Genomic DNA, 24,535 nt, shown 5'->3' on the forward strand with positions numbered 1-24,535 from the left:
AGACACACCCAGGCAGAAAGTGGCGCGTTTCAGAGCCTGTCTCCTCAGGGTGGGCTGTCGCCAGGCCCTTGCTCTGTCCATCCGAGTTGGTCGCATTCTCACACTTCAATGCGGAGCAGCCAGACTCGTGGTCTTTAGGAAGGGAAAACAGCAGCCCTCAGCATGCTCAAAACTGGCGCGGGCCGCGAAGTTGGGTGCCAGCACGGCAAGCGACTTAGCGCTGAGCAGTGATGCCAAGTGCAGGTCCCCGCACTCCGGGAGCACCCAAGGCAGCGCTGCGTGTTCCCGCAGATGGCCGAGGGGGCGGATCCCAGAGACCCGGGTTCTCCTGCTGGGCGAGCGTGGGGACCACCCTGGGGTTTCTAGAGGCTGAGAGGAGACCGGCGCTAAACCCCTCCTGCTGCACCCAACAGAGGGCATGGCCAGGAGAGCCATGAGCCTCACTCTCTCCAAGAGCAAGCGGGGCGCGGTCCTCTCTGCCCCTGCTCATAGCGCACTCATTCTTCCGCAGGTCTTCCGCTCAGTCGTGCGCGGGTGCAGTGCACAGTGCGTTGGCGAGAACAGAAGCAGCCCACAGAGCAGCGAGCTTTCTCCCATTCACTTTCTTTTTGCAGCTTAAAAAATTATTTTATTATTCATAGTTCATGACTTTGTGGGTCAGGAGTTTAGGCAAGGCTCAACTATATAGCACCCACCAAGGACACTTAAAGACTTTCCAGTTTTTAATTATTTTGGTTAAGTTCTATATCTGGATGTAACTCTCTTCTCAGATACATGATTTGCAAATATTTTCTACCATTTTGGGGTTGTCTTTTCATTCTTGTGTATCCTTTGAAGCACGAATGTTTTAATTTTGAGGAGGTCCAGTTTATCTCTTTTTTTCCTTTGGTTGCTATTTTTTGGTGTCAGATAAGACTTTGCCTAACCCAAGGTCTCATAGGTTTACTCCTTTACTTTCTTCTAAGAATTTACTAGTTTAGGCTGTTGCATTTAGGCTGTGTTCTATTTGGAATGCATTTTTGTATATAGCATAAGATGCACCAGTTACTTTTTTACTTGCTAATTTAATCAATTCTTTTAATTCCCTACTTTGCTTATTTTCTGAACTGTTGTTCACTCACTCACCATTAAAACTCTCTGCCTATGGCTTCTTTTTTTTTCTTTTTAAACACCTTTATTATGGTATGGTTCCTGCACAGTAAACTACACATATTTCAGATGTACAATTTGACAAATTTTGCTAAGTGTATACACCATGAAACCACCACCACAACCCATTCACTTTATTTCCCAGCCACTGGGCTTGGCCCTCGCCATACCTCAGCTCTTTTAATCAACACAGCATCCCTGGGAGGTAGGCATGCCCACATCCCTTTCTACATTTGAGGAGGCTGGGACTGAATGAAGCCAGGTAGCTTATTCAAGGTCACAGAGCTGGTCAGTGGTGGAGCCAGAACTTGGGGACAGATCTCTTTGGCTTCTAAGCTCTTCATGGTCTTTTCCACGTACTCTAATAGCTTATCACTAATGAGTATAAATTAGGATGCCATGCCTATTCATGCAAATCCAGGTTGGAGTTTACCTTTCTGTGTGTGTGTGTGTGTGTGTGTGTGTGTGTGTGTGTGTTTTAAGTTTGTTTGTTTGTCTTGTACAAAGCTGGTAGAGAAAACATAGGAATCCTCTTGGGAAAAAAATAGCTTTGGTTATCTTTCCTCAATGTTTGCATCTTGAATTCACTTTACATATAACATGGCTTCTACAATTAAAAAAATAAATGAATATAACATGGCTTCTTAAAAAGTACCAGTGTGTTAACCTCCCCAAACCAGAACCTTACAAATTCAGTTCCCGGAAGGTGTTCCCTCCTGGCCTTTCACTCTCAGCCATGTTGAGCGAACCCATTATCCAAATTCGGTGATTGCCCTGGGTTCTATCATTACTTTCCTCGCAGGCATTTTCTGTCCTCCTTGGCTTGGAGGGCAGTTACACTGTGTGAAGACCTCCTCTCTTCACTGTCACGTGTCTGCCCTTTAGTGGCTGTTTTCCCCCAAAGGTCACAGAACTTCTGTTAGAACCAAGAGCCTCCTACTTCCTGTCATCATAAATGAGCAGGGAAATCTGTTGTGACCCCTCAAAGGGGCCCAAAACCCTCTGGGGGGCTCTGACTCTATTCATGAGAACGGAATCAGGTCCCATCTCCTCATGGAGCAGAGGTTCTCAAACTTGAACTTGTCAGAGCCACCTGGAGGCTTATTACAACATGCAGTGTGGGCCCCACCCCCAGAGTGTCTGATTCAGAAGATTTAGTGAGAAGACAGGTAATTTGCTTTTTGACTTCCCAGGTGACGAAGGCACTGCTGGTCAGGGCCACACTTGGCGAACCACTCCCCCAGAACCCTGGGAGAGGAATGCTAGTGAATCTTGGACCCTGTATCACTAGTTTTAACTAATGTTTGGGGCAATTATCTGGAGACATTAAGTGGGACAAAGAAAACATCTGGAGAGCAGGGGGAAAAATTGCTTTGTAAAGTTTGCAGTCCTCCAAAGAACCATGTACATGCCTTAGAGTGTCTGTTCTCGGTGAAGATCTTGATTTCTAAAGTTTGTTTCTCCTTCCACTAAACACAGTTGAACTGACCTGTTATCCAGACTTTGGTTCCCTTCATGCCGCAGGTGAGTGTTAGGATTACCTCAGCCACAAGGACCCCTGGAGGATTGTAGACCACAAGCTGTCCATGATCAGTGGCCCTTTGGTCTCAGGCTGGAATGGACCCGATCGGTGGGCACTGCGGGTGTGATGGTGCAGAAAGTGTTATCCTGACGGAAAGTAGAGCCCCCAGAGTGAGATTCCCAAGGCTGGTACTTTGTTGCTTAACATCCAATATCCTCATGGCAGAAAATGGACAGCCCGAGGAAGTCAAATTCACATATCACAGCAGGCAGCTCATTTTCTTTCTGCTTCTCACATGGAAAGCTTTCCCTAAGTTTGCAGGATTACTGCCAGTGGAAACCACCTGAGTGATGAATGATGCCTTCAATAAAGACCATCAGCTCAGCTCCCAGCCCTGCTGAGAATTCCTGGGCAGCAGTCTTCCTCCCGGCTGACAGTTCTGTTCACGGGCAATCGCTGGTGAACCCTCCAAGAAGGATAAAATTAATTCTTGCCTTTTTCTTTGCTGTCTTTGTCGGGCAAGTAATCTCCTTACTTTCAAATCCTAGGAAAATCCCTCTGCCTTCTCTAGAGTCTCCTTTTGTACCTTTAAAATCTCTTCTTTGGTGCCTGAGCCTGGCATCGTGAGCCCTGGGGTCTGGATCTGGCACCAGGTGCCCATGTGATCTCAGGCAGCGACCTAGTGACCTCTTCTCCAGAGGGACGGTTTGTCTGGAGTCATCTCTAAGTTCCTTCCAGTTCTGGTAGTCAGTGATGCTCCTTCATCTCGCTCCTTTCCCTTGTCTCTGAGAGTGAGGGCACCCTTGCCCCTTGGAGGATGCTCTGTGCCCACCTCGCTCCCCTCCCCAACCCCGCTGGGCTTGTCCAGGGCTTTCATCTAGCCACAGACTGTACGCCCGCCTCTGTGCTCCCTTCCTCCCAGCAGAGTGTTATACTTAATTTCAAAGAGAGTTTTCAAAAGATACAGTTAGTGGCAATTAAAATGGGCCTGTGTTAGACCCAGAAAACAAATTTATGGTTACCAGGGGAAAAGGGGGTGAGAAAGGATAAGTTGGGAGTTCCAGAACTGCAGGCACTAACTACTATATATAAAATAGATAAACAACAAGGTTCTACTATATAGCACAGGGAACTACATTCAATATCTTGCAATAACCTGTAATGAAAAAGAATAGGAAAAGGAATGTATGTATGTATATGTATGACTGAAACATGATGCTGTACACCAGAAATTGACATGTTGTAACTGACTATACTTTAATAAAAAAGAATGCAAAAAATAAAATAAAGTAGGCTTATGTTTACAAGCCCTGTTCCATATACATTCACAGGACCTGAAGCTGGGTGAGAAGTTTCGAGTACTGACATGTCACTGCAAAAAAGCAGCTCTCGGTGTCTGTCCTGGTCCCACCTCTTTCAGGCAGGCTGGCCCACCCCAGCAGGGTGCCCTGGGCCTGTCTGCCCGTTCAGGGAGCCATCGGAGCCAGCCAGGTTGAAGGCAGCTTCTGGGACCTCTGCCCGACCTCCCATTTTTGCCTGTGGCCAACCAGCCTTCATGCCAGCCCCTCTTTCACCAACTCAGCACTACGGGCTATAAAAACCCACCCTGAGCCAGTCCTCGGGGTGTCTGCCCATTCTCTCGCCACCATCGGGTCCTTGCATTTCTCTGCAGCCATTCCTGTTGTACCTTCTCAATTATCAGTGTCCTGAGTGCTTAAACAAAACTGCCCTGGGCTTATCTCAGCCCTGAGGCATGAGACACCGCAGCCCCATGACCCAAATCATCCACCAGCCAAGTAGCCAAATGGCTGAAGTCCAACCCAAAAGTCACTTCATCAACTAATCCAGTAGCCCCAAGATGAATTCTCCACCCAGTATTCTTATTTACCAAAAATAAGTTTTTTGAAATATATTTATAAATTTTACAACCACTATTTTAAAACTTGAGACAACTTCTGCATTTTTTTTTTTTTAGTTTGGCCGCTTATGAGATTTAGTTACTGAGTTATGGTTATCATAAATTGGTACTTTTCTGAGCCTCAAATGTAGCCGTAGGAAGAGTAAGCTCTTCTTTGTCTTCTGTCTCGAAGGTGGGAAAGATGTTACTAGCTCTTAAAGTCCTCACTTCTTCATAGGCCAAAGGACCAGGAGGATGTATTTTTAAATGACAACCTTGATGATGATTAGACTGTGGGAGTATGGGTGATTTTTAGCATCACCTCCATGTGTTTCTGTGTTTTCTAAAAGGAATGTTTATCACCTCTATAGTCAGGAAAGAAATACAGTAACGGTTTGTAAAAAACATAATTTTTAATGAGTTTCTGTGAATGTTTTAATGACTTGGTGCATGCCTGCATCCTGACTTGAAAGAACTCAAATTCACGTTGAAGAATCTGACACCCAGTATTGTATTGGTCTTAAATTTTGAAGAACTTTAAAACGTGTAACGACCATCTAATTTGGGGAATAATTGGGGTATCTGCTGAGGCTGTGCTTTCTGTTAGGTGTTTGAGAAAGCACCTTGCAGATGCTGCAGGTGGAGCCTTGCCTCCCCCAACTCCCCCCAGGGAGGCGGGTTTGCTTGGGTACTAGGATTCTGACCTTTTGTAATACTGCTTTTGATTACAGAAGAGACCCTGGAGGGCTCGGAGCACGAATAACCAATAAGTCAGGGAAACTTCTCTGGAACTGCCGAGAGGGTCTGAGAGTCCCCCAAAGCCCAGATTCTCCAGTTCAAGCCTAATTTGAGAAAGAGAATGTTTTTATTTTGAATTAAGCTAATAAAGTTTTAGGGGAAAAAAAAAATAACTGCCTGGGTCACACAATCATTCCCAGGAGTCTTGGCTTCAGATTCAAGGGCAAAATGAGCTGAGTATTAATTCATTAACTGTTGTGGACAGAATGCGAGCCCTGTGGCTCCTCTGTCCACCAGGGCATGTAGGAGAGGCCCAAGGGGGCTGATTGCAGGGCTTCTGCCCTTCCTGGTGTCTGCCTGCCAGGAGGCCGAGGTCTGCACACAACCCCAAGCCAGTTAGCAAAAACGAAAGAGTGCAAGTCCTTCAAACCTCTCTCTCCCCAGTGAGACTTCCACCAGGAAAACTATTACAGGAAACTTGCAGGCAGGATCCCAGTGGAATCAGAAAAGCTTGAAATGGGGAAGAAGACAAAATCTTTGCTGAGTTCAGCCAGACCGGGGCAGGAGTCAGTCCTCTGGTGCTACCGGCCTCTACTTAAATACTTCCCAGGACGAGGAGCTCATCCTTGCATGTGAGATGTCCTGATCAAGACAGAGTAACATGAACTCCGTTTGCCTCCAGCCACCCTGCTTTACACCCCTTGTCATGGTTCAGTTACAAGTGTCCCTATTGGGACAGTATATTTTACAGTCCCTTGGTGATAGTAAATCATGTTTATAGCTAACATTTCCCAAGTGCTGATCATGTACCAGGCATTCGTGGGCTCAGTGCCATCCTCATCCTCATCTTCATCACCAGACCAGGCTCCACGACTCCCACATGCCAGAGCAGCAGCGGGCATTTGGATTCAACTTCAGAGCACGAAGCTCTTCCTCCCTTGCCCCTAAGCTGCACTCCCTTTGGGCTTCCGTTTCATAGAGTTAATAAGAGAAAGATCTGTATCCCTTTACAAATCTCCCAGTTCCCCGCCCCCTGCCCCTGACTTTCCCCTAAGTGCTCAGTTGAAGGGAGGAGAATGATGTTTGGGGGCCTTGCTGTGTCCCAGGTACTGTGTTACCTGAGGCCAGTATCTGGGCCTACTTAATAGGCCAGGAGCTTGGCTCTGAGGGCTCACCTAATTCATCTGCAGCCATGCTGACAGCAAGTGGTGGGGCTAAAATTCAAGCTAAATTGACCTGATTTCAATACCTGCTCTCCCATGAAACCACGTTGCCCACTGGCTGCATTCAGTTTCTACAACCCTTTGCAGATGAGAAAAACTCCGATGCTGTCACTGCAAACTGCTCCCAGAGCTCAACATGGAAGTGACCTTTTCCATGAGTTGATAAGTTGACTCCTGGGTCTTTCTCAGGAAGGCCTGTGACAGCCACAGGGTGGTCTGAGCAACTTACAGAATTCAGGCCTCGTTCTTCCTTGGACATGGACCTACTACTTGTGGGCCAGTTAAGGATAATAATCCAATAAAGTAACTAATAATATAGTCACTCACTTATTCATCCTATCAGTGAATAACACACTTAATGATGGCCATTCTGACTGGTATGCGGTGATGCCTTATTGTAGTTTTTAATTTTTAATTTGTTTTTGGTTGAAGTATAGTCGATTTACAATGTTATGTTAATTTCTGGTGTACAGCATAGATTTTAGCTGTGTGTATGTGTCTTCCTTTTCATATTCTTTTTCGTTAGAGGTATTGAATATAGTTTAGTTCCCTGTGCTCTACAGTAGGTCCTTGTTGTTTATCTATCCTCACTGGAGTTTTGATTTTTATTTTTCTAATGATTAGCGACATTGAGCATCTTTTCACGTGCCTATTGGCCATTTGTATGCCTTCCTTGGAGAAATGCGTATTTAGGTCTTCTGCCCATTTTTGGATTGGGTTGTTTGTGTTTTTGTTATTGAGCTGCATGAACTGTTTGCGTAGTCTGGAAGTTAAGCCCTTATTTGTTGGATCGTTTGCAAATATTTTCTCCCAGTCCCTAGATTGTCTTTTCATTTTACTTATGGTTTCCTTTGCTGTGCAAAAGCTAGTAAGTTTGATTATGTCCCATTTGTTTACTTTTGCTTTTTTTTATTGAGTTATAGTCAGTTTACAACATTGTGTCAGTTTCCAGTGTAGAGCACAATTTTTCAGTCATACATGACCATACATACGTTCATTGTCACATACTTTTTCACCGTGAGCTACCACAAGATCTTGTATATATTTTATTTCTGTTGCCTTGGGAGACTTACCTAGGAAAAGTTCAGTACGATTTATGTCAGAGTATGTTTTGCTCATGTTTTCTTCTAGGAGGTTTATCGTGTCTTGTCTTATAATTAAGTCTTTCAGCCACTTTGAGTTCATTTTTGTGTGTGGTGTGAGGGAGTGTTCTGACTTCATGATTTACATGCAGCTGTCCAGCTTTCCCTACACCATTTGCTGAAGAGATTGTCTTTTCTCCATTGTATATTCTTGCCTCTTTTGTTGAAGATTAATTGACTGTAGGTGTGTGGGTTTATTGCTGGACAATACAGTTCTTTTTAAAATAACCGGTTGGTCACTTCTACATGCTTTTTGTTACTTGCTTTTTTCGCATAAAAATATTTCAGGAACACCTTTCCGTGTTAGTGCTCGTACGTCTACATCGTCTGTTTTGAGGGCTACACGGTATTCCATGACAGCAGGAATCACGTAAGGTGTCCCCTTCTGTGGACATGAAGGCTGTTTCCGGTTTTCCGCAATTACAGACAACACTTTAAGCGTCATAGTATACATATCTTCATGCTCTCAGATACTGATTTTTTTAGAATATGTTAGTAACAGTGGAATATTTGGGCACCCATTTTAAGGTTCTTCATACCCGTTGCCAGGTATCCATGTAAAAACATCGTAGCAACTTCCCCTGCCCTGCACACAGGTACCCTCTTTCCTGCATCCTCAGTAACTCCTCCCACTTTCACTCTTGTTCCTGTTGAAGCTCCCATCAGCACACAGAAAAGTAGGCAGCCCCTGCCCTGGACTGGATGCCCCCACAGAGCATGGCCCCAGCCTGAGTGGGGAGGATGCAGCCCGGTGACCCCTCAGCTCCCATGGGAGGGAGGAGGCAGGCCCCCCTGGGTGTGTTCAGAGGCTACAGGTGTATACCTGTATACCCCCCATCAGCTCTTGGCCTTCCATTCATCCTCCCCATGTTGGAGATTCCAGGCTCAGGCCTCTCCTCTGTGCCCCAGACTCGTGTGCCTACAGTGTCTAGATTCTGACGCCACTGGGATGACTCTCAGATGCAACAGCCCTGAACCAAGCCCACCATGTCCCCATCCACCCCTCCAGCTGCCCCACCCGTCCTTGCCCTGTTCAGGGAATGACACTCCCGTCCTCCCAGAAGCAGAGGCCCCCAAACCTGGGAGCGCCTCCTGCCTCTTCGCTCACTCTGCCCACAGCCCATCCATCGGTCACTGACAAAGCCCTGTCAATTCAGTGTCTCAGATACCTTTACCATCCACCTCTCTCCCCTCCACTGTCAGGCCACAGCCCAAGCCCATCGGCGGTTGTTATCATCTCTGTGTGGGGATGGATGAGGGAGGGAGAAGAGGGAGGAGCATTTCCTGAGCATCCAGATGTGCCTGATGCTGGGATTGTGTTGGTGCTCATTACGTGCATGAGAAACAGTGGGCTGAATGGTAACGTCACCCTTTCGCAGAAGAGGAAACAGAAGCTTGGAGAGGTTAGCCTGCCTGGTCCCACACCAGGCTCAGCGTTTGGAGCCTCACGTGTGAACCTTACTCTACATTTGATAGAAGCAGTGAAGCTGGGGGAGCAGTTGTGTGGCCCCTGCAGCAGTCTGAGGGAGAGGTCAGCTCCCCTCAGGCGAGGGGCAAACCACGTGAACCCTTGCACGCACCTGGGAGGGTTAGCACGGGGCCTGGACCAGTCCTGCCTACCTCATCTCCACGAGGCGGTGGAGAGGGAGTGGATTCTGGAGCTGGGCTGCCTGGCTTCACATCCCAGCTCTGCTGCTTCCCGGCCATGGCACCTTGAGCAAGTCACCTGGCCTCTCTGTCGTGGGCCAGATGGTGGCCCCCAAAAGGTGTGTCTGTATCCAAAGCCCCATAATCCATGAACGTGACCTTATTTGGACAGGTCTGTGCAGATCTAATTAAGTAAAGGCTTGCAGGATGAAGAGCTCAGGTGGAATGAATCCAGTGACAGGTGTCCTTATTAAAGAACCACCGAGGAGAGACGCAGACAGGAGGGCGAGACGGTGGCGTGAAGAGGGTGGGTGAAGCAGGCGCCTGGTGCTGGAAGGAACAAGCTATCGGAATCGCCCTGAGGGACTCTGGAGTGACCGCGGCCCTGCAGACACCGTGACTGCAGACTGTGCCCCCCAGAACCAGGAGAGAGCACGGTTCTGTTATGTCATGCCACTGAGCTGGTGGTAATTGGTTGTGGCAGACCCAGCTGGCCAGTATACTCTCTGTCCCTCGTTTCCTCGTCCTTCATGGGGCTGGCATGGGACTTAAGTAAATCAGCTCGCGAAAGGCACTTGGGCGCAGTAGCCGGCACGTAACAAGAGGTCTTGCTGTCGTGTTATGACTCTCTGATTGTTGCGTGACCTTGCTTACCTTCGAGCCCCTGGCCTCCTCCCCTGTTAACGGTAGCATGGATACTTAGTCCAACAACCTCGAAGTTGGAGTTTGCTTCCTTCACTTAAAAATGGTCAAGGGATTTCCTCAGTCCTCCTCTGCCCTGCGGACTGCTCGTATTTGGTCGCCAGCCTCACGGAAGACAGGTCACAGCCCCCCAGGCGGTGGTTGAAAAGCTGCCCTGCGCCCTTGACCTGGCGCAAGGCCCTGCCTGGGCACTGGCCGCTGGGAGAGGCTGCTCTTTCCCTTTCTCTGACCGGTCCGAGGTGCCGGCTCGGGGTGGGGCGGCGGCCCCTGGGCCAGGTCCTTTGTGACGATGAGGCCAAGATGTGTAATTAATATGCAGGCAGCCCTGAAATCCCTCTCCCTCCCCTCCATCCCTTGCTAATGAAGTCAGGGAAAAGGGGAAAGCCTGTAATTACACTGGAAGTAATTAGAACCCTGTTTAATAGAAAGCATAAGACAGGAGGCCTAGGCCAGGAGATCTTCCATCACTCCCTTCTCGCTGAATCCTTCTCCTGAGGCCGGTCCCTCTGCAGGTCGGAGACCACTGGGGAGCCCAGGGCTGTGCTGAGTTTACATTGAACAAATGTACACACATGTGTCCTCTCCCCCAAATGACGGAGAAAGCGCCAGCCTTGTGCCTTTCTTGGCTCCTAAACTTTACCTTTAGTAACTCTAAATCGGCAGAACAGATTCATTTTGAAGCCCTTTTGTAGAATTCCTCCACTCTGATCTTATTGTACTGAAATTGTCTGCGTGCAGTCCTCCCTTTCTCAGCTCTGTGCTTCTCACTTTTCATGTATGTGCAGATCACCTGGGGATCTCATTAAAATGCAAATTCTGAGTCAGTGCGTCTGGGGTGGGCCCTGAGAGCCTGCATTTCTGGCAAGTTCCCAGGCCCTGTTACAGATGCTGGAGGGAGCCAGGTGGGACGCGCGGGAAGGGGGGCAATGTGAGGGATGGAGGGACAGCCCTCCCTGCCCAGAGGACTTCAGCCCCTCCTACCACAGCAGCCATCCCACACTGGTAACTGGAGCTTAAAATGTGAATAAGGTTTGCTGCCTGGGGGAGAGTGTGGGATCATCCTAGGCAGAGGGACAGTATAAGAAAAAGCATAGCTCTTAAAGGCTTTTTTCATGCTCTTTAAAACAGTTGTCAAGCTTCCCTTTATTGGTAGTGTGCACAGGAAGCCACAGGCCTCAGGTATCACTGTGTGCTCAGATAGGACTGTGAGTCCTTTGGGTCAGTGGTGGGAGGAAGGCAGGCAGGAGAGGGAGGGAGAGTGTCAGGGCCAGGGTCTCCATGAGCAGGTCTGACTTCTGCCAATGCCAGCTGTCAGAAGCCCTTCTGTTACCCCATAAGGAAGGAAAAGACCTCAGTTCTTGTCTTACCCGAAAGATAAGATTGCAGTCAGAGGGACAGTGCACTGGGTTCTGAAAGACTTTAAAGGATTTATTTAGGAAAGGAAAAGCACCCCTCCAAGAACAGGAGGCGGGCTGATCCAGGGGCGGAGAGCAGTGGTCTCTGCCCCCTTCTTTTACAGCCTCGCTTAGAGGTGGTCTCTTGGTTGACTGACGACTCTTGTCCCTGGAGTGCTTAGTCATGTTTGGCCCCTTTGCGCGTGTCCTTACCCGTGATGCACACAGAAACACCCATGGAGGGGCCTAAACCGACGTATTAATTACGTTACAATGAGCGCTGGGTCCTGTCCTGTTAGGTCCTTCTCACTTCCGCACAGTTGCAGTGGTTGGGTTCTAACTGGGCTCTTGCTGGTGCTCCTTTAGAGGATGTAAAGCCCCTCTATGCTGAAGGCAGGCACACTGCCATCTTCCGGACCCTCCTCCCTCTCCTCCACCTTATCTGCTCTGTGCCCCCACTTATCTGACTCCCTAACACTTCCAGCTCTGCAGGAGTAAGATCCAGGGGGACCTGGGCCAGTCCCCCTGTTGCACAGCAAGCCCTTGGAACCGTGGTCGTCCCACAGTGGTGGGAGCAGAACCCTAGGAATGCCCTTCGACCCCCCCGGTTCTGGGGCTGGAAGAGCAAGAAATGCTCCTTCCATGGCTGTGCTCAGGGTGATTCACAGCTAAAGCTCTGCTGAGGTCCTGCAGTGAAGATGTCAGTTTTTTCCCATCCTGTGATCTCTAGGCTTTTGCACACAAAGACTTCTTTTATACAATATTTACTTGCCTTTCAAGGAATGAAAGTTCTCTGATCACACTTCGGGCATCATCAGTGCTGGCTAACAGAAGTGCGACTGTCAGGTATTGTAAAGGTGTGTTTCACCTGTTCACCACTATGGCCTCATATCAGTGCCAGGCACAGAGAAGAGGTTCACTAAATGTTTGTTGTTGCGCTAGAGTTTAGAGCGATTTCAAAAAATAATCAGAAGATATTTTCAGTAAAAGATTGTTAGAGCAGGCAGATGGCTAGATATGAGCAGAGAAAGGGGGATGCAGGCCAAATGACAGGATTTGGGCAGAAAGGGTGGGGCACAGACCAGCTGGCAGGAAGCCATACATCTTGTGAATATCGGGGGTCCCTGGGCAAAGAAAAGCAGGAATTTCCGACTGATAGGAAATTACACATTTTAGGGTGACGAATGGCCTGGAAGCAGGCAAAGAAAGGTGGGAAAAGGCCAGAATCTCCAGTGTCCAAATGTAACCTTTTGCTCTTTATGCCCTCATTACCATAACGTTAGCCTTGCAGATGAGAAGTACTCATCATGCATTGGTGCCAAGACATTTCCCATCCAGACTAAATAAGGACAAAAATCCCTCCTCATTTTGGGAAGGTGGAGCTGAGCTGAAAATCAGGGAATATGATCTCAAACACCTCCTTCCCCAGTGAATATTCCACCCATTCATTTTTACACCTTGTGTAACCAGCCTGTCAAAGAAACTCGGGGCAGCCGCTCACCTGAGCCTGCCCGCCCTCCCCTTGGGAGTGTGCTATCCATCCCTTAGTAAGTCCTCGCTTTACTTTCTTGACTTCCATGTATTGGCTCTGAATTCTTTCTGGAACGGGACAAAGACCTGGGCACTGGTTACGTCCACCGGCAACAAGATCTCATGACGACTGTCTAGTCCCCAAACTGACTGTTTTGAAAGACTTTGTAAGCAAGTTCAGCTGAACATACACTTGTTGAAATATGGGCCAAAGTGTGTTTTATTCTGGCTTTGTTCCCATTCATTTAAATGGAACAATGGACTTTCCTGGAAAATGTGGTTCCCTGCTGTTCAAACACGGTCCATTCAGGGGGAAGTCGCACGTTCTCCCCAGATTCATGTGTGAGTGCAGATCAAGGACTTAAGGGTACTCATGTCCCTCTGGTCCGACTTTGCTAAAAGAGTGATTCCTCCCCTGCATCCACCCTTCTGTTGGAAGATGACCCCACTATAGGGTGAGAAGGATACAGTTAGAGGACTTTCACCCAGAGCCATCAGAGCTGCCTGTTTGTTGGCCTCAGATGTCAGCTGGGACCAGGGTGGGTCCTTGTCACTCTAACTCCCTCCTCCGACGATACCCAGGGCCTTTTTGAGCCTAGTGCAGTTGCTTCCGCTGCATCAAAGCGTGATGAGAGGTGGGATTGCATCAGTGGGCTTTGCTCTGTCCATCAGCGCTGCAGCTGGTGTCCTCCTGTCCCCGCCCACTGTTCTCGGCATGGCAGGGCCGATAGCCAGTCTCTGTCATCATTATTACAGTGACAGGTGGACACCCTAATTATTACTCATTCTTCGGGGCTGACTGGAAGCATGGGGCTGTCAAATAAGTTCGTTTGCATGCCTGCTTCATTAACCACTTGTCTCCTCAAATGCCCGTTTCTTGGGAAGGAATGTTTCCCGAGAAATTGCTTATCTTCTGAGCTTTGTAAAAAGCAGAGGTGGTACATGGTAGCGTTCTCTTCAGACCCTCCAAATGGAAATGTTGGCATTTCTAAATAAGTCAGCAGTGAGGAGAGAGCTGTGACCATCCAGGTTCCCATGGGTTGAGTCCCCCTTGGTCTTCCTTGAAGAAAGAGAATGTGGGTCTTGGAAGACACAGTCTGTAAAGATGGTCTCCCTACACCTAGTAACCCAAGGCATAGGTCACCCCAGTGCTGAGAGGGTTTGGGGGTCACTCAGAGCAATGGAAATAGGTGACCAGTGTGGATGAAACGCAATGACATTGGGCAAAAGTATTTCTGAGACCAGATTGATTTGGGAAACAGGGCATAAGGTTGCCTTTCTTTAGTCAGATGTCGGCCTGGCTACTGCTTCTCGGGATCTTGTTTTGTCGTTTATTCACGTTTTCCCAACGCCGTTGCTGAAAAACCCCTAGAGAGAAACCACAGAGTCTTCCTAATGTCCTTTTGCTGTTTGTCTTCTGTGTTTCTGTGTTTTGGTTCATCCCAAGTTAAAAAATAACATCTACAAATGAACTTATTTACAAAACAGAAACAGGCTCACAGACATAGAAAACAAACTTATGGTTATCAGGGAGGAAAGGGGTTAGGAAGGGATAAATCGGGAGTTTGGGATTCACAGATACAAACTACTATACATAAAATAGATAAACAACAAGTTTCTACTGTACAGCACAGGGAACTACTTTCAGTATCTTGTAGTAACCTATAATGAAAAAGAATATGAAAGGAATATATGTATATGTACGTATGAGTGAAACATTATGCTGTACACAAGAAATTGACACAACACTGTAAACTGACTATGCTTTAATTTTAAAAAAATAATCTCTACATTGTTCTAGGAAGTGGTAGCTTTTCTAGAACAAGTGACAGTGTGGGAATGGGGAGGGGAAGGAATGATGATTTTGCCTAAGGACTGAAAGCATTGGAACGTTCTTAATGAGTAGGGTGGAGAACAGGTAAGGAGTTTGGATTCAGAATGAACTATGGGAAGGAATGCTAATTCCTTTATCATCTGAAGTTTTTCATGTCATTTTTTTGATAGTCAACTATAAATTTAAAAAAGAAAAAGCCCTGCATTCTCAATTGTTATGCTCCCCTGCCCTTAACCAAAGCCAGTGTCTTCAGATTACTTCATCCTTAAGGTCTTACTTTCTTCTTAACTTGATGACTTCTATATCATTTTCTCCGCATTTACATGTTGCAGGTTGAGCACACTAACATGAGATGGAGGGCTTAAAAGCAAACACATATGGTGAACATCCAGCTGTGAACATTTTCTAAATCTATTTTATGAGTTTGCTTACCAGTCATAGTGTAACTGGTTTCTGGAGTCAGACCTGTGTTCAAATCCCTGACACATTCCTTCTTAGCTCTGTGGTCTTGGGAAAGTTACTGAAACCCTCCATGTCCGGTTTTCCTCATCTACAAAAGGAAATTAATCAGACCAAACTTGTGGGCTGTAAAATTAGCAACAAAGAGACCGCTAAAACCAAAACCATACTGAATTTCCCCTTCCCTTCAGAGTCTGTTCTCTCTTCCCCACTTCAGAGCCAAACTTGTTGAAAGAACTGTGTCTTCACATGCTTCTAACATTTCCTTCCCTTTTCCTCTCCCCTTCAACCTACTCTGGTCTGCTTTCTGCCCTGTACTTTGTTCTTTGCCCTCCAATATCACGTCCTCTTCCTGTGACTCAGCTTACTGCATGGTGGGACTGTCCGATCCAGTGATGCGTTTATGATGCCTCTGGCTCTCACCATGGTTAGTCCATGTCCAAGTGCTGACTGTCTTGTACCTGAGCATCTCAGAATCCGGTCACTTGTCTCCATCTCCACGGCCACTATCCCCTCCCACCTGGACTACAGTCTGCTCATCACCTGCCATCTGTCCATTCACCATCCCCACCATGGCCAGTGTGTCTCTCCTTTGTGATGAGTTACATTCGTTTATTTGACTGTTTGGTGAATTCCTGTCTCCTCCACTAAAATGTCAGCTCCAGGGGTCAGATGTTGCATCTGACTCTGCTTAGTGCCTGGTGCCTGGTGCCAGGTTTGTCATACAGTGGAGCTAAATAATTATTTGTAGAGTGAATAAGGCATCTGCCACATAGTACCTGTACTTCCATGAGTGCTTCCATTGCTGTCATTAATGTTGTCACCATCACTGTCATCATCATCACCATCATTGTCATCATTATCACCACTGTCATCATCATCATTATCTCCGTCATCATTATCACCATCATCACCATCACTACCACCACCATCTTCTCCATCATTGGCATTGTCAGCAGCATCACCACCGCCACCATCATCTCCATCATATTCGTCGTCATCATCATCATAATCATTATCATCATCATCATCGCCTGGTGATTTTCACAGAAATGCTCCTTCCTCTTCAGAATATAGCAGACTGAACATCATGATCTTTAAATCTGGTTGGTCTAGCGAAGTTCCCTGAACTTTTTGTGTTTGATATCAGCACGCTTCTAATATTTTTATTGCTCTAATACAGAGAAAAGGCTAGAAGGATTTCAGAGAATGGGTTCACATCCTGACTTTTTGCAGAGATTGCCTTCCCTATCTTATGTGCATTTTTACCTATTGCTGCATTAAAAAATTACCCCAAAACTTGAAATCTTAAAAAAGCCCACATTGATTATATCATGGTTTCTGTGTGTCAGGGATCAGGCAGAGTGGCCAGGTCCTCTGGGTTGGGGTCTCTTACGGGCCTGCAGTCGAGGTGCCGTTCTCTCAAGACTCAACCTGGAGGAGCACCTGCTTCCAGGCTCACGCGTGTGGCTGTGGGCAGGCCTCTGGTTCTCCCCTCCGTGGACTGGAGACCTCACTTCCGTGCCATGTGGGGTGTTCTCCATGGCTGTTCACAGCCTGCTTCTCCAGTGCAGAGACTCTGGGAAGGAGACAGTGAGATACAGTGAACAAGAGGGAAGTCACAGAGATGTCGTGACCTAATCTCAGAAGTGACATCCCATCGCTTGTGTGGTATCCTGTTCACTAGACGCCAGTCACTGGATCCATCCCACACTCAAGAGGAGGGAATTACCAATGGTGTGAATGTCAAGAAGCAAGGATCCCTGGGGCCATTTTAGGCAGAAGCCACTGATCGCAACAGGGGACTTTGTCCTCAGTCAGAGCACAGCTTTCACTTGGTTCTTTCAAGCCCTGTCTGCTTTGGGAATTGTGGGTGCTCGTCCGTCAGGGCCTCGGTACCTTGCCACTCTTCTCTTTCAGGAAAGAAAACAAGGTGGGTGGGCAGATTCTGCTCAGAATAGCTCCCAGTGTAATGATGATTTTAGTATCAGTGCTCGTTGCGCATTGACCCTGAATCATGGAGAGGACCCCAATTACTCCTGTCAGCTTGTCTCAGCATCCGTTTCCTGATCACTGACTTTACAGCTTCCTAATGAATATATTTAAAATAGGAATCTGGAGAGTATGGATACAGAAGCTGTCTATTTGGACCTTGAGTTTCTTTCCCTCCATGCCCCCCACCCCTACACTATACAGAACTTTTAGTGCTAATTTGGGGTCATTTTGAAACTTCATCTACTTTATGTCCATATCCAATATGTTCCAGCTCATTTTAATGTTAAGTGTTTTAGCAGCAATTAAGCCACCTCCTCATCGACTGAGTTATCTGTAATGGCCCCCACACTCTTACACGTCACATGCGATAGAGGAGGGAAGGGGTACCTGCGTTTAGAGGCAGTGTGTGGAAGAACCTCGGGAAATAAACAGACATAGATGTCTTAATTTCCAGCAGAGCTGTCAGTGCCGGGGTTTGTAGGGGATGTTAGAAAGCACACCTGCAGGTCTGTGACGGATATCCCCACCTTGTGTCTCCTTTTGTGCAGATTGTTTCCCAGAGGAAGCTGTCCAAATCCCTGCTGAAGCACGGGAACACGGCCGGGAAGTCCTCCATGACGGTAAGCCCGCCGGCCAGATGGTGCTGGCTGGCCCGGCCCGGCGCCGGGGAGGCAATTCCACAGCTGCTCAGCTGTCCGAGTCACCCCATCTTGTTTCCAGCTTTCTCCTTCCTGACCACACGATTTTGACCTTCCATCCCAGGAGAAGGATTGGAAAGTGAGGCTACTCACTTCAACTAAGCACTTCTGCAATGAAATATCATTTTTAGCAGGGGACAGAGATGGAGTTACTGAGCACAATAAGAATATGGAATTGTCTGGAATTTTCAAATAATTAAAGCTACATATCCCCGCTTCTTCTTCTTCTTTTTTTTTTTTTTTTTTTTTTTTGAGAAAAAAAAAATGTGCTCTAATAGCATTTAGTCTGAGGTTTGGTCTGTTGCCTCAGGATCAGAGAGCCCAGCATTTAACTCCTCTTTAATATGATAGTTTGGAGCTGTGCTGTTCTTTTTAGTAGCCATGTGATTATTTAAACTTACATAAAATTATTTAAATTAAATAAAAGCAACTAGCCATTTCTTACTCTTAACCAGTATCAAGTGCTCGGTAGTTCCTCGTGGCTAGCAGCTACTTTATTGGGAGTGCAGATTACAGAATAGCTCTGTCATTGCAGACTGTTCTATTGAGCAATACTGGAAGTGTTTCTAAATAAAATATTAAATTTTCAAGTAGAGCTCCAGTATTTGAAACTTTGGCATCTTGTATTAGAGCCCTTGAGAAAGATAAAGTAGTCTAATCGTTTAGCTGTGTGGACAAAAATGATAATAATAGTAGCAGTGGGTAGAAAAAAGTACCAGGAGCATCTGAATTGCTTGCGAGGCAAACCTTCTGAGTTCTTTGAACATTCCTTTTTAACTTGAAAGTGACTGATTCATTAAAAAAAAAAAAAATTAAGCCATTTTTAAAGGAAAAATTCAGGAGTCTTTCATTTCCACTGCTGAAAGCTGTGACCATTCTTACAAGAACTTCCCTGGGTTTGTTGGCTTGAATGTTTTAAATGACACATCATGTCCAAGCTTCTCTTTGCCTACCGTGTTCAGTCATGAGCAGATGGTTCAAATGGTCTGTGGAGACCCCACTGCTGCTCTAAAAGTCATGAACCCACGGGCTTGCTCCCAGAGCCTACAATCCCAGATGAGCCTTGGGACAGTGAACCAGGTCTGCGATTTTCCTTGGTTCTTCCCCAGGAGGACAGAAGCTCATCTTGCCACCTTTTCTCTAAGATGTCTTGGAGATTTTCTTCCTCCACGCAGCCCAGAAAAATTTGATCTCCTTCTTAATTTTAAATATTTAAATCCTTCTTTTACTCCTGGGTCCTTGGATCAGAAAAATGGCTTCAATAATTTCTGGAAAACACTTCAAAACAGGTGCAAAGTTTTGAGACTTTGCAGATGGAGACTAAAACTTTCATCTTTCCAAAGGTGTCTTTGACCCCAAAACAAAGATCATGGCTCAAGAGGCATGTAAGAGGCATTGCAGGTGATCAGGAACAAATGAGAAAGGAATGAAAACTCTGAATGGGAGGATTCCTGGCTTATCAAGTAGTTCTTGAGTTTTCACTGTGTGTCTGGACCCATGCCTCCTACCCGCCACACTTATGGAGGGGTCTTTCCCTTTTTAGACAACCTTTAAGACAGCTTTAAGATCACACATGAAATAAAAATCTCCCGAGGCCACCAGTGTGTACTCAGAACAGATGAACTCAACTCATAATGGGAATGTTGAGCCCAGAGTGGATATGAGATTGAATTAGAGCCCAGTGTCTCTACATAACAGCTTTGATAAGAGTGTGCACGTGCTGCGGCCTCTGAGTCCATGGTGAAGGTGTGACGTTATTTAGAAGTGGCTTAACCTGTATGCAACGAGACTGGTGTCAGGATTTTTGTTGTTGTTACTGTTTGCCTCCTAATTTCTTTCTCCACCAATTTTTGCTCCAAGGCTTTGAGGGTCACTATTAAATATGGGGATGTGATTGTTTATGAAAGAGGCTCCTAGCTACTCACTAATCTCTTCACTAATACCGAAACCCTTGTCAGGAGTTCTCTGTTCTTGGGAGTTATGGGTTTAGATTTTTATTCTCTCTCGAGACCAGTCTCTGTCTCTCTCTCTCCCCTCCATCTCGGAAAGCACAGGGACAGACTTTTTTGAAACAGGAATTAGAGCATTTCTTTGCTGACCCTTGTAAACATCGGTCTGGAAACGACATAGCAGTTTGGTTCCCATCCCTTGTTGGTTCTTGATTCTCAAGAATGGAGAAAGGTTGCTGCCTGCTCCTTCTTTGTAACTTCCCAAAGGAAAAAATGTATGTAATTTTGTATGGATGTGCTGTTCACGCTGTGTGACCTTTAAAGGAAGAAGCTCTTCCTAACCGCTGCTCCAGGGCCCTTCCTCCATCCTACACCCCTCCCCTCATGTTCTCACGCACAGCATAAATGAAATCCAGTCCCGTCTGTTGTGTGTTGCAGGGAGTTCCCTGTACACCCGGAAACACTGCCGTGTCACTGGGGTTGAGGGGATTCCGTGCCAGGTGTTAGTCTCTGATGATTTGGGAGTCAGACAGCAGCTGAGTTCGTTCATGAACCCCTGGGCCGCGGGGTCCAGCCGCTCCTGCCCTGATGTGTGCGCTCTCCTTTAGGTGATCGCTGAAGAACTGTCCGGCAACGATGACTACGTGGAACTCGCATTCCACGCGCGGAAACTGGATGACAAGGTAAAGGGCTTGGCTCGGCCATATTGAAGGAGGAATAACGTTCAAACATGAAGTGGAACAAGGTTTCTCCTTGCAGGTGTTTTTCCCCTTTCAACTCACATTATTAAACAGATCAAAGATTTCAGAAAGGTCTGCGAAGTGAGACATCCCCCAAATTGAGAAGCAGTTCATGAGAAGGGGGAGGGTCTGTAATTAAAACGGGACAATTTTATTATGCTAAGTGTCCATTTGTTCCCAAATGCCCCAGGTCACAGGTGCACGGGTAAATATGACTATCCCCACTGCTAGGAACATTTCAAAGGAAAAGAGAAGACTTGAGAGGGAAGAAACGAAACATTTCTTAAGCACCTATATTTATGGGGACAGGGTTGAGAGCTTCGCATGCATGATCACAGTCATTCTTACAACACCCGTGGGAAAGGTGTTATTAACCCTGTTTTACAGGTAAGGAAACAGATTAAAAGGTGAAGTAACTTGTCTGAGGTCACTCTGTGTGTTAGTCCAAATAATCTAGGAATCGGACGGCACACCAGGATTAAGTGTGCGAGGGTTTTATTAGGAGAAATGCCTGTATTGGAGCATGGGGAGGAAGTCGGGGAGAGCTGACAGACCACAGTGCAAGTCCGACCATAAGTAAAGAGGGAGGGAGAGAGGTAGTGGGTCCTGGAATGGCAGGCCATCCAAAGAAGGTTCCACAAAGCCATCAGGTGCTGCTCTGAAATCCACCTCTGCCCTCATTCCGAGGCCAGGCCGCCTGGGAGCTGCTCCCAGCCAGTGATGGCATCTGTAGCGGGCGTCAGGGCGCCCATGGGAGACAGGACTCTTGTGCTAGTCCATTACCCTCCCTGCAGAGGGAGGCCTGAAAAGCAGGCTGTTGCGCCGCCTGGTGAGTCTTGTACGTACAGGAACATTTGTGCAGTCTCCACCCCTTTCCTCACCGACCTCCTGTTTATTTCTGATGTCCCTCCAACTGTGTCCTTGAGTCCCAAAGCACATCACATCAGTAAATGCATTTGCAGAGGACTCTGTTTTCCTGGAGCCTAGCTAGGGAGGGGCGATCTGGGGATGCGGCAGAGCTTTTTCGGAGAGTCACTCACGGGCACCAGGCTGAGAAAGGTAAGGCGGCATCTCAAGGGGTTCCTCATCGTCTTAAAGCACTAGCTGACCTCCTGGGCTGCGTGGTTCGCTTTCACCTACAGGAAGTTCTCTGCCGTTTATACACCCATCAGTTCACTCTTGTGTGTTTGCTTCTTTACTCATTCATCATTCATTTACAAACCTTTGCTGTGTGTTTGTCGTGAATCAGTCGGTGGGAAGAGGGCCTCCTCTGAACCTCTCTCACCCACCCCCTGGGTTCACCGTCTGAGTGAAACAAATGTGGGCAACAAACGATATGACAGTACACGAGCCGTGAGCAGATATGAGAAGTGGTCTATAGTCGCAGCATCCTGGAAGGGCAGTGCGTTCTGCCTCGGGACAGTAGGAAAGACTTTATTCCCAAGAAGGAATTATATTGGGGGTTTCTAGTGTCCTGTGGAGATTGTGTGACACTTTCATGAACCGCTGCCTTTTGACATTAGCACGAGCTGAGAGCTGTAGTGTGCCTTGATGTCACGGCCTTGTGATTATTACATTCTTTCTCCCCCATTATCCCCCCTGGTTTCAGAAAGACTCACCAAACTGCTTTGTGGTATCTCCCTGGTGCTGTTACAGACCCTCGGGTCCGTGGTAGCAGTGTTAAGCGTCTCACTTAAAGGCTTATGACGGCTTCTTCCCACTTAGTCATCTCTTAAGTATCTCTAACTTGTCCTCTAACTGACTTCTGTCACGTGCAGTGGGGCTGGGGCCTTATTGGTGGCCCAGGGCTCTCAGGTGTTTGAGCAGTTTCCCTCCATTCAGATGAGCACTTGCTCACATGGCTGAGGGGCCCCAGGCACCTCTGACCCTGGGTCTTAATGGCCGTTCCTGCCCTTGGCTGTGCTGATTGTCCGGGGCCCTCAGTCATTCACTGCTGAGCCTCGGGCCCGGAGCTGTAGACCCCAGGACCTCCATCCCGTGGTAGTATCTCACCCAGACCCAGTAACCTGGAGTTGAGCAGGCCCTGTTCGGAACAAAGCAGAGGCTCTTTCTTCAGTTTGGACTGGGAGGTGAATGGTTTTGACAGAAGAAAAAATGGGGCGAGAGGATGGCTGTGCGTGTCCTAGGTCTCCGTCCAGTCCCTGGGACGCACCCCACCAAGGGAGGGCCCTTGGCTTCGCACAGGAAAGAATGCAAGAGCGAGCCATAGGTGAGTAAAAGTAGATTTATTTATTCAGAGAGACACACACTCCGTAGCAGAGTGCAGGCCGTCTCAGGCAGAAGGGAGCGCGGCCATGAGGTGCGGGGTTGTTAGTTTTCATGGGCTCGGTAACAAGTGGGGGGATTATTCCAGCTTCTTTGGGAAAGGGGCGGGGATTCCCAGGAATTGGGCCACTGCCCCCTTTTTGACCTTTTATGGTCAGCCTGGGAACTGCCGTGGTGCCTGTGGGTGTGTCATTCACCATGTCAGTATATCACAGTGAGTGTATAATGAAGCTCAAGGTCTACTAGAAGTCGAATCTCCCGCCATCTTGGGCCTTAAGGTCTGTTGGGAATTGAATTTTCCACCACCTTGGTGTTAATTGCTGTGTTACTTCTTGAATGGCTCTGCCCTGTCTCACCGTCTCCGTTTATGGAGGAAACTGAGACTCAGAAAAATTAAATATCTTGTCCCAGATCATCCAGATTGTATATGGTGGAGTCAGGATTTGAAAGCAGTCCTAAAAGCCAGTGTGCTACATGTTAGGTTTTTAGTTACTTGAGGACAAAGATCATATCTGATCGTTGATTCCCTGACTTATAGTACGTCCTCCTGACAACTCCATGCTTATCCTAAACAGAGTCTTAAAAGAATGTGAAATAAGTAGAAAAAGCATTTCAATATACTGCCAACAGAAAAAAAAAGTAGGGTACTTAAGTGTATATAGAGTATGATTACAAATATATTTTTAAAGAAAGAAAAGAAAATTATGTCTAGATTCTAGAAAAAAAAATGTTTATCTAAATGTTATTGATAGCTGTAGACTTATGGGTGAGATTATGGGCAATTTTTTCCTCATTTCTATTTTTGTCATCTTTTTATTTTTTCTAAATTTTTGACTTTTAAATAGAAAATGATAACGGAGTTTAAAATTATCAATAAAAGGAAAAAGGAAAGTAACTGAGATAGAATTCCTCCAGTGTACCGAGCAATTCTTAAGTGCAATTCACACACCCAGTCCCCCGAGGGACCGACAGTCTATTTCCAGAGTCAAAGCCTGACAGGGACCCCAGGGGCATGTAGAACCAGCTAACAACGTGCCCACACTAGGGGAGGGAGGGAGCAGAGGGCTTGGGTTCTTTAAGATGAGCATTGGAACAGAAAAAGTCTCGAGGAGGGATGTCTTGAGTGAATGCCTGGCGTGATGGTGATGAATGGCTAGGAGTGTGTCTGGGGGAAAAGCCAGGCCATTTTGATGGAGAAACAAGGTTTGCAAGTGGACTTGCTGATCCAAGCAGCCACCGTGGGTTCTTGGCAGGATGACGTGTGTGGCCATCAGGCACCTCAGAAGTAGAGCAGAAGGGTGTTCTCCAGGCTCTGTGGGGTTGGTTCTGGCTGGGAGGGAGGTCAGCCAAGTGGAAGACGGACACCCCACCCCCATCTCTTATCTTCCTGAAGCATCCGACACAGTCTTTCGGGCTGATCTTTTTCACTCCAGAGCCAAACATATTACTTTCCTGCTCAGAATCCTTCAGTGGCTCCCCACTGCCTTAGGAGGTGAGAGCAGACACTTCGGATACACACTTAGGTCCCTTCACATCATGGACCTGGCTTTACCAGTGTTCCCTCAAACTCCCCTATAGACCCTTGGGCTCCAGGGTCATTAAGCTACATGCTGTGCCCTTTCTGTTTCCT

At 47.1% G+C, this 24,535-nt stretch overlaps 1 protein-coding gene across 2 annotated transcripts in view; it reads left to right on the forward strand.

Moving 5' to 3' along the window:
- Positions 1 to 24,535, forward strand: part of CPNE4 (copine 4) — a 382,521-nt gene that overhangs the window by 256,790 nt on the left and 101,196 nt on the right. For both annotated transcript variants that reach the window (XM_010979687.3, XM_031464304.2), the window contains exons 4-5: positions 17,781 to 17,852; positions 20,488 to 20,562. In XM_010979687.3, the coding sequence (XP_010977989.2) occupies positions 17,781 to 17,852; positions 20,488 to 20,562 (147 nt within the window). The remainder of the gene's footprint in view (positions 1 to 17,780; positions 17,853 to 20,487; positions 20,563 to 24,535) is intronic.

Source organism: Camelus dromedarius, chromosome 2, assembly GCF_036321535.1.
Source record: "Camelus dromedarius isolate mCamDro1 chromosome 2, mCamDro1.pat, whole genome shotgun sequence".
Lineage (NCBI taxonomy): Eukaryota > Metazoa > Chordata > Mammalia > Artiodactyla > Camelidae > Camelus > Camelus dromedarius.